The following is a 15797-nucleotide window of genomic DNA, read 5'->3' on the forward strand; positions in this document are numbered from 1 at the left end:
ACACAAATTAAGATATTTTTGATTAAATCTGAGAGCTGTCTCACTCCTCCATAGGCTTCTATGGGATCGAAACTTGCCGGCCCAGAAAGTTAGTAAAGACAATGTTTAAAATAGTCCAAGTCACTAGTGGCTCAACCTTAAGCTTATCAAGCGACGAGAATACTTTTTGTGCACAAAAAATAAAATAAAAAAAATAACAACTTTATTCAACTATTGATTTTCTTCTGTGTTTCTCTGAGTGAGTTCACGTCGTGTAACAGCGCAGCGCTTCTGAGTTATACATCAGAACGGAGGCTCACTATTGGCCGACGCTGGTCATGTGTGTGATGCTGGCCAATAGTGAGCCTACGTTCTGATGTACAACCCAGAACTAACCCTTTAATAGTCAGTAATATTATTGATTTGACTGTACTGACAAAATCGGATGAGATCTGAACTGAGCTGGATGATGACATCACTGTTTCCTGCAGAGCTGAAACAGATCTGAACCGTTCTGTGGTGTATGAGCAGATTTCTTCCAGTTCAGTGGACATGTAGGGTAGAGCTGTTTTTTCTTTTCTTTTCAGTGTCAGGTCATGTTTCTTTAGCTCTCATTTTTAGGTGGAAATAAAATGTGTAGTGTACTGTAAAACAAGAATCTGTGGATCAGAACCTCACTCTTGAAGGATCTTAGGCATTCACACCTGATCTTTTCACAATCGGATAGCTATCCCATCAGAGAAACCACATGAAGTGACCAGGAGTAAACAGGCCCTATTTTACATGCACCCTCTCAATGCTCTTTTAATGAGATTTAAGCAATATTGCGATTTTAAACTTCACATCATGTAAACACAATTCTTCTATCAAATTCATGCAATTATGCTCATAATCGTTGTAAAATATTTGGTGTATGCCAATTTTCATCACAACAAACAGCCATGTCAACACTTTAATCATCTTTTCCATCTCTGACCAAAGTGCACATGTGCTTCTAACATACATAGTTGACATTGTCATGTGCAAATTCATAAAGAAGTTGGTAAACAAGGCATCACATTTTTGGCGGCGACTGACAGCCGCACATTCTCCTCAAAACATTGGATTCATCCGCGCTGTGCCGTGCCAAGGCACAACCCACGTAAAGTTGATAATTCCGCGAATAACTGCAATTGCAGATTTCGAACAGAGATGGCGACAAAGTGGAAAAACTACGGACTGCAGCTTTAAGTGTGAAAAATGCACAATTGTTTATCTCTTTGCAAGCCTTGAATAGAAAAAAAGATTATACTGTTCAATTTAGAAAAAACGAGCCTGGATGTTATCAGCTAACACAGATCATTTCAAACTCACTAATAATGATTATCTTTCTCTGTGCTCCAGAACCAGCTGACCCAGAGCACCAGTGCATTAGAGAGCGCAGAGGAGCTTCTGGAGTTTGCTAACAATGCGCTGCACATTACAGACGACGCCGAGTTCACTAAGGTAGGCGCATACTGATGTGTTTGATAAAGGATAGTTGCAACTTCGGACATCTGTTATGTAATTTATTAAAATGCTGGTTTTATTGTCTCTTAAAATCCCAGTTTACTGTGGCTTGTTTAAAGTGCCCCTATTATGCTTTTTCGGATATGACCTTTCAAGCAGTGTGTGATAGAGCTGTGTGTGAATGTAAAAGGTCTGCAAAGTTTCAAAGATAAAAAGAAAGAACTGCCTGAAGTGAGTCGCCAGTCTTACTCACTGCTTGAACCTACATGAGTTTTTAACAAATCTGCATAACGGTCTTCATCGGCTGCTTACAAACAATGTCTACTTTGACGCTCAAACACTGTAGTTGTAGCTGAGACTGGAAGAGTTTGGTTTGTGTTGTCGACATGTCGCTGCCAAAGCAAATCCAAAGGATAAGGACTCATGCTGGATTTGATATGAATCAAGTGTTTTGAAAGCCTCTAGAGCTGAAATTCAAATATGCTAATGTGCGTTTGGTTTCACTGTGAGAAATGAGCTGATGCTATATTATGAGAAAAATTACACTTTTTTATAACCTTGGATGCATGTACACATGTAGGAGACCTGAAAAACAAAATTAGCAATCTTTAAAATAGCAAAATAGGGGCACTTTAAAACTGCAGGCAGAGAGAACCAAGAACAAAACAGGAATTATACATAATAATTCTGCTTGATTTTTCACATAAAGGATTAGTTCACTTCAGAATTAAATTTACTCACCCCGATGTCATCCAAGATGTTCATGTCTTTCTTTCTTCAGTCCAAAAAAAATTAAGGTTTTTGAGGAAAACATTTCAGGATTTTTCTCCATATAGTGACTTTAATGGGGTCCAACGGGTTGAAGGTCCAGATGTGAGTTTCAGTGCAGCTTCAAAGTCTCGAAACGATCCCAGCCGAAGAATAAGAGTCTTATCTGGACAAACCATCGCTCATTTTCTATAAAAAACTTAAATATATGGACACTTTATAACCACAAATGCTCATAATTTTAATTCTGAAGTGACCGAATCCTTTAAGTAATGCTAATGGATAACAAAAGTCTGTGATTCTATGATCTGTTAATTAAAAGTGAATCTATGAAAATCTAATGTATGTACAAAAAAACAACAACAATCTATTAAACTGCTCATTAACCTGTGCTTTTTATGTTTAGGATCCTACTTTACCCTGTGTTTGTGTGTGTATATCCAGTCCAGCACTGAGCCGAATTGCATGCTTTCACTTCACCCGCATGGCGATACTAACGACCTGCTCTTTTTTACTCTCTTCCTCTTTTTCTTCACCTCAATCACTGTTCCAAGGCTGCCAAACAGATCAAAGATAGGTACAGTATATGTTCCACTCTCTGTGTGCGGTTGTGTGTCCACTGCATGACACATACATTCACATTTTTTTGTTTTGCACTCCTAACACCGTGTCCTAACCAGACGCGATGCGATAAGATTCCAGCGACAAATAATTTGTCTGTCCACACTAGACGCGGCGCGACTGCGAGATGCGTCAAAATCAATCAAAACCCTCAGCCAATCAGAACAGAGTGTGGGCGGAGTCTCGCGGCACCAGCGAGTAATCTTGATGGCACTCGCAAGAAAATGTATAGGTAGCTACATAATCAAATTCACAAATATTACACCATTTAAACATTATTAAAAATACATAGGCTACTGAGTTACTAAAACAATCTTTGTCAAAGAATACAATTTGTTCACAGTTTGAACGTTCTTGTTTCCATTTGTTTAAAGGGATACTTCAACGATTAGCATTAAGCTTTGTATCAGTAGAAACCTGGTAGTATTTTGGAGTGACCGTGCTTCCCTCCCTCATGTTCCCCTGAGACGAGAGATTTCTGTATTGTGTGTCTGGAAAAAAAACTCAGATGACGCAAAAATCGTCATTTAGCATCAGAGTCCTGATGGCTTTTTAGTCCAGAGGCGAGAGACTCCAGCCAGTAGGAGGAGCTCGTCCCGCATGTCTTCAACCCGCCCATAGGGGGATCTCACGATAAAACACTGTCTTTTGAGTTTCGAGTCGACTAGTAGCCTAGTTGTATCATTTCTTCCGACACTGCCCTCTGTAACCGGTGGGCGTGGCTTGGGAGTGTCCTGTAGGGCAGCGTAGCAAGTGCATTCTGGGAGTTGTTGTCTTTCATCCACATGAGCCAAAAATACATTATCTGGCTTTTCTCAGTCTAGAAGGCACCAACTTCTAAAATAATTTCACATTTCTACTACATAAATGACCCAATTTAAATACATTCATCTTTCCAGCTGTGAAATATCCCTTTAATTTCAAGATCTGAGGTGAATTATCCAGTGTTGCTTTTACAGCTACAAAGCTGGAGCACTAAATGATATTCGGAGTCACATTACACGCTTTTAACATTAAATAAAGCACATAAACAGCACATGAGATTATCATCGCCACACTTTGTGTTTGTTGTTCCAGCGCGACGTCGCAGAAAAATAGAAACCGTTTCTAAAATTGAATCGTCGCGTGTCGCCGTCGCGGCTGGTTAGGACAAACACTCTGATTAACATGGAAACGACGCATGTCGCGTGTAGTTAGGACACGGTGTAAGCCCTATACTGACGGTAACTGTTTCTCATGGGGTGGTAGTGTGATTTTATTGCCATCCAAATCCAGAATGTCAGTGTTTTTCTCCCAGGCTTCAATCCCTTGCTTAATTAGTTACTGTTTTTTGACAAACACCAAGGCCGTGTGGTGATTTAATTGCCGTCCAAATCCACATCACTGAGTTTGCAAAAAGAGATAAATAAAAAATTCACTGTTTAAATCCTTTTTGAGCACTGCAGGGCACCGTACGTTAACTATTGCGCGTCGTTGTTATTTGGATGCATTTTAAAGATCTAGCCTATACTTTTATTACTGAAATGCTGGAAAGTATTCACAAGAACCATATTTTGTCACCACTCAAAGGAGAAAGAGAAGAAATGCACAATTATATACATTAAAAATATAAACCAAGCAGCTGAATGTTAACCTCATGTAAATACCAGGATGTTTTAACTTATTTATACTAATTTCCACATTTTTAAAATGGCATCCATCATTTTGAGATAACATACGGAAGATTTTAACCATTTTAACAATGATGCGTCAATCTTCCTATTTTTAAACAGATAATAAGTAGGATATTATTTTCCTGTTATTAAATTAAATGTGAACTTATTATCATTATTCCAAGCATATGACATTTTATTTACAGCAGAAAATCATGCGCACAAAACTCGATCCTCCACCATGAATAAATCGGCATCCGAATGCATGAGTTTTATCACTGAGGTGCCGTGAAATGTATTTTTTCAGACGTCCACATACGAAACAATTACCGTCCGAATAGGGCTTTAATCAAAGCAATTTTGGGCTGTGTTTGTTAAGGAAAATTCAAATGCATGTCTCAATCACAGGTTTAGCATGCATGATGAAAAGTTTGTGGGACAAAAAGGATTTATTATTACTATTATTAAATTATGAGACACAATTGTCTTTGCAATATGGGAAAACCTGAAATCTGTTCATCCCAACTGTCCTCACAATTCAAAAAGCTAAAAAAGCATAGTAGACCTAATGTCAATAATATAAAAATAGCAAAAAGGTTCAGTAATGGTAAGGTTTAGGGCTGCACAATATATCAGAATTATCGTAATATCACAAATGTATATATCGCAACATGCATATCGCAACGGCTTGCAATAACAAAAGACAAAGAGAAAATCACTCACTGCTCTCGGCTGAATAACTTTTGTAGCTTTAATAAGAATCAGGATATATTTAATTTTTATTTTATTTATACAGTGAAAACTAAGCAGTGTTTTATTTTTACATTTGATTATTCAGTTTCTGTTGTTAAATAACTCTAATGTAGGATAACCTGAACCCCGTGGTTTACACTGATGTTAAAATAACTCTTCTTACGCTACAGTAAAATACTGATGTTCAGAAGCTGTAGGGACGTTTTCTCGTCACAAAAAGAATGGGAAACACGTAGGTTTTATCATTTTAAATATAATTTAAAGATAATTTAAGTTTATTTTACACACTTTAAGCATTATCGTATCGCATATCACATTATTTAATGAGTTATCGCATATCGCATATTTTTCTTCAATATCGTGCAGCCCTAGTAAGGTTAGTCAATGAAAAGTTCTCTTAGGGTGTGTTGTTCACACTTGGCAGGTTTGGTTCGATTAAAACAAACTCTGGTGCGATTGCTCTGTTGGTGCGATTCATTTGAATAATCTGCCATCTGAACCCTGGTGTGCATCAAACAAGTGGGCCGAGACGCTGAAACGATGGGTCTCGCTCCGCTTCCAAACGAACTCTGGTGCGGTTCGACTGAAATATGAACACAACACAGAACAAAGACATCCAAACACTAAATATATGTCATTAAAGCCTTTTTTTTTAATCTTTAGGTTCGGTCTTAAAAATGACAGTGTGAACGCTAAATGAACCAGGACTAAATGCACCATTTTCTTTTTTGAATCAAGGGCACTACAAGCAAACGTGTGTGTGTGTGTGTGTACAGGAGTCTGATCTCAGTCAACTGTTGTCTGTGTGCCATTATGTTGGTCGTTCAGACACTTTAGTCATGTGCTGCGTCTGAAATCAAATACTTCCCTATGATATATTATGAAAAATGCTACGCCAATAGAGTAGTATGTCCAAATACATTCATAGTATGAATGAAAACATAACGCAACTGGCGCCGCATTAATGTTACACAATTGCACTATATAGAACATACTTTAACAGTCACAAAGTAGATTTCAAGCCAAATGTTGTATCTACTATACCGTATGCGATTTCGGACGCAACTGTGTTTTTTTGTGATGCTTGTTAACAAGAACACTGTTTGCATTAGGATGTGTGCTGAAACTATATTTGCTTTTAATTTGCATTTGCAATTGATTCTCAGACACTAATACAGTAAGCTCAATTTTACCTGCTAGTGAAGGGATAACATTGTGTAACATTAAATACATAAGCCACCAAAATAAGATCTACACCTCTGCCATACCACTTGTGTATGTCGATTGTGTGTAATAGAGCTGCACGATTCATCGCTAAAAAAGATTGCGTTCTCAATTCAAACACCCACGCGATCTTATTCCTAAATCACAATGATTCGCCTGTGTCTATAAAACACTTGACAAGTACGAGCAAATAACGATTTTATCAAGTACATAGCTACACCAGTAGGTGGCGACGAGATACTAAAAAATGTATTCGTTATTTAATCATTCATTCAAGAGATTCGTTCCAAAACGCTGATTCACCCAGTAATGATAAACGTATAAATTCAAATGTATTAAACATTTTTAAATAGACTGTAGCAATTAATGTTTTGTCATAACCTCTAGTGAATTACATTATACGTTATTTTATTTAGTCGTCTGTTCAGAATCGTAATCTCTATTTTAAACAAAAAAATGGTGATTCTCAATTTATCCAGAATCGTGCAGCTCTAGTGTGTTATCAGCCTCAACGCTTTGTAACCCGAGATTCTCCTTATATATATGTAAGCCTATCTGCGGTAGCTTTGCATTCATTAGGAATGAAAAGCTTCTAATGAAAGCGGTGAGGCTGATTACACAGTTCTAAAGCATAAATTAACTCCACATGTGTGTACAATGGGAGTGTTATCCTTAAAATTGGATGATTACTGAAATAAGATCTGATAACAGACTATATTTTACTGGAATCCAGCACACTAACTCCTGTTTTACACACTGTGGGAACTCGTTGTGTTATTTATGGGATACTGTGCCAAATATTGTCTTCAATATCAAAAAATATATCTAATTAATTAATTATAAAAGTACAAACTTGGGTTACACTCAATTTTAAGGTGTCCTTGTTACAGTGTAATTATACATTTAAGTAACAACATGTACTTATATAGGGTAAGGTGGTTAGGGTTTTTTGCATGTAATTATGCATAATTTACTGTTTGCAAAGTTTGATAAGAACCCATATGCAGTTTATTTACAAAAACATGAACAAATACAAAAATAAATCAAGATGTGGCTTGACGATAAACATGAACAAACTCACACAAGGTTACAGGGAACAAAGCTAGACGAAAGACAATGGTAACATAAGGGCTTATACACACACACACACACACACACACACACACACACACACACACACACACAAAAGACACACCTGAAAGCAATGAACCAATGACCAAACAGAACAGAAAACCACATGACAAAACCAGGAAACAAAGGAACCATGACTACAAAATAAAAGACATGAACATGAAACAAAACCCAAAAGACTACACCTGTATTTAGCGTCATCCACTTGTGATCCGATTGACCAAAACGCATCTTAATGGCAGGTGTAAACAGGGCTAAATACACTGTAAAATAAAGTGTAACTCAAACTTGATCCTCATGAAATCATATGTGGAGGATAAAGACCAAGTTTACATCACACTGGTAAATAATTTACATAGACTTGTTAAATGTTGTGAAGGGCTGTGAAATGAAAACGCAATGCTTAACACAGTAAATGCCAAAATTCACAGAATCGTAGTTACATAAAATATGTTTTATGGAATATGGTAACACATGCTTGAAGATTTTAACTCATGAATTTATGAAACTTTAAACTCAATGAAACAAACTCGACATCCGGATCATGCAAATACATTTTTTTTAAATTGTTTTAATTGATTGATTTCTATTTTTTAAATACACTGCAAGAACTGTTATGTTACCATGTAAATGGCTACTCAGAGGTCTGAAGCACAAGTATAAATTAGCCTTAAATTATATTCATATAAACATATTCAGTGTTATCCAAAAATCTGAGAGCATTTAAATAAAAATATTTTTTTAAAAGCTCAGATTAAACTGAAATATTTCTTCCACACTGTTAATATGGAAATAAACAAACTGAACACTAGAAGAGGTCACAAGAGTTCTGATTCTGAATAATGGAATGACTCAGCTGTATCTATGTAAGCAATAAGGTACTCGAGGCTGTGCTGAATCGTGAATAAGTCACTGAAGGGCGTTGTTAGGCGCGGGCGCGACGCAAAGCGACTTATTCATACTTTTAGTGACTTATAAAACTTTTCATTTTCCGTCGGTCTTAGTACACGATGTAACTACAGAAGAGTCAAGTTTTAAATAGGAAAAATATCGAAACTCTTTGGTCATTTTTTTGAGAGAGATGCTAATGGTCTTGTCCGATTCAATTATCTATGCTAAGCTATGCTACAAGTGGTAGCGCCAAACCAGGAGCTGAATGGATTCGAAAACGGTAAAACTCGACTGTTTAACTCTGGGGGAGTTGTAAAATGAGCCTATTTCCAAAAAAAGTGGAGTATCCCTTTAAGGACAAGATATCGAAGCAGACATTCAAATGGATTTTATTACGAATATAGGACTGACCTGAAGGAAGATGCTCTATCTACTGTAAATGCAGGTGCACTCGCTTACTCAATCTCTCACAATACTCTACTCTATAAGCTTCAATGAACAACATCAATGATAATGCTAAGAGACGTTGCTAAGAGTGTTTGCTAGTGGTGTTGTGTAGTGATACATAGAACCGTTGGGTGAAGCCGTCATAGCCGTGTTTTATCATGAATAAAACACAGCTATTGACCAATCAAAATCAAAGATTGGAACTAACCGTTTTATAAAGTTATATATATCAAATAACCATACCCTTATTATTTTGCTCTTTTAGGGTCACAATGGCTCCTGCCTTCCGCTTGACTATGAAGCCCAAAGCCACAGATAACATGACGCACCTGATGGTGGACTTCAGTCAGGAGAGACAGATGCTGCAGGGCCTCAAGTTCCTCCCCGGTGAGTTCATTAATTACTAACTGGTTATTTCGCTGCTTGTATTACCGGATCAACCTCTCTTGAGTTTGAACCTACAACCTTTCAGCTACCAGCTCAACGTCCACCATCTGCATCTTAGTCACTAAACCCGTGATAGAAGAATCTAACACAGGGGTGCAAAACAGGGCCACAGTCCTAGAATTTAGATTAAACTCTAATTAAACGCAGCTAATCAAGCTAATCAAGTATTTCAGGCTTATTTGAAAACTACAGGTATGTATGTGTTCCTTTTCCCAGGTATTCATGCAATAGGCCCGGTAGAAAACCTATATTGCATTAAAGTGCCCCTATTATGGATTTTTGAAAATGACCTTTCATGTAGTGTGTAACACAGCTCTAAGTGAATGAAAACATCCTGCAAAGTTTTAAATCTGAAAGTTCACCGTATATAAAGTTATTGTCTTTCAAAAGTAAGAGTCGACTCGGAGTCAATGAAATGAATAGTTTTTCAAACGAGTCATAATCCGTTTCGTTGTGACATCGAGATGAAACATTAGCGTATTGTTTGCGCGTACACGCACAGACACCAGGGAAAACTTGAACCTCAAACCTGCAGCTGATTCCTGTGGACACTGGATCATGTCGAGAAGACGCTGTGCTCTACAACACTGCCCAAGGACGAGCATGTGAAGAATCAGTGGTTAAAGTTCATCTTTACCACGATATCACAGCAGTATAATCCTAAACTTTTGCTGTGTTGCCTTTATTTCACTGACAACTGCTTCTCAAATCTCGGGGTTCAATGCAGGATTCGCAAACCGCTTGCTCTTGAAAGATGGTGTTCAAAATACTTAGTTTTGAGTTTTATATTGTGTAGCTCTCCTGCTAACTAGCTAACTCATGTTATTACTGTCTTACTGAAATACTTCTGCTGTTGTGGGCCACTATTACCTATAACTGTGTCTATTAATGCAGATCGTCTGTCGCTCTCACTACTTTGAGGAAAGATTAAGCATGGAGCAAGATTTGTTTTACCAAAGTTTATGTTACAGTCATTCACGCTAGAGCTCAGCTAATGTATGCACTGTTATTGATAGTTTCCCCATGTTCACCGCAATAAATTATTATACTCTGAAACATACTCTGTAAATAAATAAGTATAAGTAAAATAATGGGTTTGTTGATGGACATGCACTTGTTAATGCTGATGGTGAGGAATTACAGTTGCAACATCCCATAATGTACCTCAAACTGAGTAGTGCATCACTGAAACGTCCTGCTCGAGTTGTCCTTGTGATGGAGGTTCGGGTTGAATAAAATAGTTCTTCCAATGTTTCATCATCAGACTCGTGCTCGCCTTGATATGGTAAAATTGACGTCATTGTTAGTTACTGTGTTTAGTTTACGGGGTAGAAAGCCTCAGGACAAGCAGAGCTGACGTTGTTATGGCGATGGGCATGTAGACCAATCACAACAGACTGAGCTGTCTGGCCAATCAGGAAGGAGGGATTTAGAGAGATTGATTCGTCTGACGAGTCGTTTGAGAATCATTGAAAATGTGGTGATGTGCAAATGTATATTATGAGAAAATTAAACAGTTTTTTGACCTTTGATGCATGTAAACCTGTTGTAGGAGACTCTGAAACATCATTAGGAAACTTTAAAATAGCATAATAGGGGCACTTTAAATGATAAACATTATCAGAGTTCTTAATTAAAGATGCATTGCTGGCAAATGACCTAAAAAAGCATTTGTTTCGTGATTTTGAGTTTAAGGTCCAGATTTACGGATAATGTGCGAATTAAAGAACAGATGCAGTAGCTCATTCATTCATTCATTCATTATGACCAACACAATCTATGAAGAGCAGCTCATATCAGCGTAGGGTCGATGATATTCAGGTGCAGCTTATCTGCTAACAATACATGTGAAGTACATAAAAAATCACGTGGCTTGGCAAACGTTATGTTCGGATAACGTCTTACTCTGGCATATTAAATAAATGAAGACGAGTGGAGAAAATTCCCTCCCTTCTACCACATAATAATACCACAAATACCAGTAAATTGACTAGCGCAAGCTTTAGTAAATCACGTTGCATGATTAATTTAAATACATACAATTTTATGTCTGAAAGGGAAACTCCTACGAATGCATATGCAATAAGGTCAGCTGCAAAAATAACCCTGTCCATGCATTTTCAGCACTAATGTTTCCCTGCATTTCTTCAGTAGTTCTGGCCCGAAGTCTTAAAATTGCACAATCAAAAGAATCAATATTTTAGGTTGTATTTGCATGTGTTATGATGAGCTCTGCTGATTTGTGGTTCATCATATAGGGTGAGCGCACTGACTTCTTGCTCATCTGCTCTTGTGGTTTGGATGTGTCATGATGACTCTGCTCTTTTGTGAGTCACTCTGGCTCACAGGTCTACAAATGCACCAAATTTCGTCAGCATTTTAAAAATATCACTGAAAAATAACACTCCTCTCAGCTCTGATATTACAGTTCAGGAAGAGGATTCGGGTAGTGCATTTCTGATTGGCTTTCTAAACGCTTCAGTAGATATCAACTTTTCTGCTAAATCACTCATGAGCCACCTTTACATTTGACGACCCCTGATATAAGTCTCTGCGTTTAAGAATCTCTCTGCTTCTGTGTCCTTATGACACCAAATGACACTTTTCATGAATATTCATTTTCTTAAACTGACATTCCCAGGTAATCTTCCCAGACTGTGCCAGTTTAATATTTGCACAGATATTGTTCCATTGCCTGGTATTCATTTAAAAAATAATTTGGAGTACGTTTTAGTCAATCAGAAACAAAGGTACTTTACAATACTTGTTTTTTTATTTTTATTTTTTAAATATTTATTTATTCTCCCTTTCCGTGGTTTAATTTTTGGGAGAAAATAGGGTGGGGGAGGTATTGTTAAATAATGTAATGTAAAATGAGAAGACATCTTTGTAATGTTGTATAAATGTGATTTGAATTCAGTTTTGTCTTTCTCTTCAAAAAGCAACAAAAAAAAAAAAAAATATATATATATATAAATTATTTTTGTTGAGATTTAGCCTGCATTGAGGGCTCATTTCTGCGATGTCAAAACTGGTTAGATCAGATAAAAATACTCAACATCATTTTAACAGTTAAAATCAGTGCATTGATTGGATATTTCTTACATAATTGTAAGTTTGATCATCCTAAAATCCCTGAGATTTGTGCAACGTTGCAAAATTCTTCTTGCTCGATTGACACGCATAAATGAACGTGACACATTATTTGCAAACTTACAAAAATACAAAATACAGAATCTATGATAATGTCAAATGTGTGGAGATTTAACATCACACATTTTCTGATTTCCTGACCTTTCAACATTGTCTGGCACATTCTGACATCTGCAGAATTCCCCTTATGAAATAGCATCAGCTGCTAAAAATATAGTGAATATAGCCAATGACAGATCTGTGCTTTTAATACAAGCAGGGAGGATCAGAGTGACCGTCCAGCGTAACTGCAATAGAGCAAGTGAAGAGTGGTGTTATTTACGACTGGATGTTATCTTTGGACGGGGGTCTTTAACAGGTTATTTAGGATTCGGGATGATCTCACACACACAACATGATTTTAGAACATTTTAGTATATATAAATAGAAGAACTCTCTATTAATGTGACCACCTGGTTATTACTCTGTCCCGCAAAATCACATCTACGTCCTACAACAATGCGGGACACGTGTGAGAGAGATACATTTACTACTGTTATACTATGTAAATACTGATTTGCATTAGTTGGAAAGCATATTTTTCATCACGTTGAATAATAATAACTATTTAAATTGCCAATAAGCTTTGTTAATTGTGAACGGCTATGTGAGTTGCACTCAATTTGTCCAGGTTTGAGAGATACAATATAATTTATTCTACTGGACCTATTCAGTCTGCTAAATATAATGAGGCTAGTTGGTAAAAATCACATTTTATAATAAAATCTCAAATTTTCTTAATTAGCAACTAGTTTATTTTCCTTCCTTCACAAACAGTATTTTCAATCACACAGTATTAATATTTCTATGTTACAAATATTCAAATTATCACAGAAGTACTGGTATAAAAGTTTATAGAGGGTATATGAACACTGATGTCTGCGTCAGAATTGAGTAAATCACCTTTTAAAAGTAAATTGACCATATGCACCGAACATTCAAAAGAACTTCCGCAAAAATATAAAAGCCAGCTGGAAACCTTCCGGTAAAATGTTGTTTGTTGGTGTGGTGGTCTTCATGTCCTGAGGTAGCTTTAAGAACATCAATAGTGTAATGCTTAGTTTATAATCAGAATATAGTCACTTAAATATTCAGACCTAGCATTAGTTTAGTTATTTAAACGTAAGATGACATAAAAAAGACACGTCTCTCAGTGTTCCTACTCAGCAAAATTCAATTCAACCATCAGTTTTCACACTTTGGTGTGAATAAAGCATCAACCCTGTAAATTGAAGATTTATTGTGCACTTTAGATAGATTCATTGAACAAAATGGGAGTTTTCACTAGTGTGCCGAAATCATTGAGCTTGCGCTGCACTGACGGACGGCTTCTGTGATTATAGAGGTGCTCGCTTTCAGTGTAATTCATTCGCAAGAAAAGTTACTGTTTTTCATGAGACTTTTGTGAGTACTTCATACTTCACCTTGACAAAATACATTTTTAAACCTAGTGATTTTATAATGTTTAATGTTTATTTAAAAGTGAAACTAAGTGAAAAAATATTACAGGCAATGGCTAATATGAGCCAATAAATGCTCCTCTGCTGCCATCTACAGGTTATAGTGGTAATTAATGTCTTTTTTTTTTAAGAAAAGTGTTTCCTATCAAATGTTGGATTTCCTACATCTTGAAACGTTCAGATTTACAAATAGGGACAATCTCAGAAGGATGAAAAAATTATGATTTTGGTCATCACATTAAAAACAACAATTTAAGTGCTGGTGTGTGTGTGTGTGTCCAATTACAGACACTGCTTCAAGTCAGTAAAACTGGTTTAATGGCAAATTAGGTATGTGTGATTACTGCATGAAAATATAAATACAACATTAAAAAGTCAACCATTGATGGTTTAGTGTAGATGTACAGTGAGGACAGAAGGACAGCTAAGAGTTCACTGGAAATGCCCAAGCTGGCTTATCAAAAACCAGGAAGTAACCGCTCATATGGTCAATTAATGCTTCAAATATAAAGACTGTATCAATTACATCATTATGCCATTAAGTGGTGACAAGTGACTGTTAAAAATATATATTTGTCATTGAATCATTCATTCAAGAGATGCGTTAAAAAAAGCTGATTCATCCAGTAATAAAACGAGTGAGTCATTGAATCATTCACTCAACCCGATTTTTTAAAAACATTTTAAAAAGACTGCAGAAATTAGCATTTTGTCAGAACCTCCAATAAATTACATGTTATTTTGTGTAGTTGTCTGCTCAGAATCGTTGGAAAATCATGATCTGTATTTGAAACACACAAAAAAGTGATTCTCAGTTTATCCAGAATCGTGCAGTTCAAGGTGATACAGTGAGTATGCATGAAAACACTCAGTGCACTGTTGTGATCTTCCCCTAGTGCCAAGAGCCCCGGAGATCGTGCTCGGGGACTGTCTGGTGATGGATAATGAGGTGACCGTAAGCTGGAGAATGCCGATGGAGGACAGCAAGATCGACCATTACATCTTAGAGTACAGAAAGACCAGCCACGAGGGTCTGCCGCGTGTGAAGGACGAGCAGTGCTGGGAGGTGCTGGACGACATCAGGACCACTGAACACACACTACAAGGTGCGGATGGCATTGTGCAGCTGCAGAGTTGCTTTAGCACTGTTGATGTAAGGAATAATTGATGACGGGATGCGTGGTGCATCATGGCCGTCACAGCTCGGGTGTGCATTATTTTCAATAATTCAACGGCCCAATCTTATAATTCAGCAGTCAATTATTCTGCTTATATTACGGTTACCTCAACTCAAGACATTGTTCAGATGTTGTTTTTCAAAACATTTGTCAGGTTGTTGTCCTTTAAACACTCTTGCATGTAGGAGTCATTTCTTATGCATCTCATCCCATGCCTCCGTTGCTTAATCCAAAGCGTCATTTTAGTGCTAGTAATGGAGGCTTGAGCCACTGATAGCAGACTAATGGAGATATTAATGCAGTTATAGAGACAGAGACAGAGAGAGAGAGAGAGAGAGAGAGAGAGAGAGATTAAGCGTGTGTGAATTACCTGAGTCTGTGCGTCTCTACTAATAGCGAAACTGTAAGTTTATCTGCTTCAAGAACAGCGCCATTATTACCTCACTAGTGAGAAATGTCATGTAGCTTTTAAGTTGCTAAACTATTTTACTGATAAAATCATCAGAGCTGCGCTGACAACACGTTTCTGTGCGAGTGTGTGTCTGTACTGTATGTGTGTGTGTGTG

At 37.0% G+C, this 15797-nt stretch overlaps 1 protein-coding gene across 4 annotated transcripts in view; it reads left to right on the forward strand.

Moving 5' to 3' along the window:
• LOC311083080 (FSD1-like protein) overlaps positions 1–15797 on the forward strand; it is a 44277-nt gene that overhangs the window by 15051 nt on the left and 13429 nt on the right. For all 4 annotated transcript variants that reach the window (XM_084114336.1, XM_084114334.1, XM_084114335.1 and 1 more), the window contains exons 4-7: positions 1363–1464; positions 2790–2812; positions 9220–9341; positions 14950–15159. In XM_084114336.1, coding sequence (XP_083970462.1) covers positions 1363–1464; positions 2790–2812; positions 9220–9341; positions 14950–15159 — 457 coding nt within the window. The remainder of the gene's footprint in view (positions 1–1362; positions 1465–2789; positions 2813–9219; positions 9342–14949; positions 15160–15797) is intronic.

The sequence above is a fragment of the Abramis brama genome (genome assembly GCF_963993115.1).
Source record: "Abramis brama genome assembly, chromosome: 5".
Taxonomy (NCBI): Eukaryota; Metazoa; Chordata; class Actinopteri; order Cypriniformes; family Leuciscidae; genus Abramis; species Abramis brama.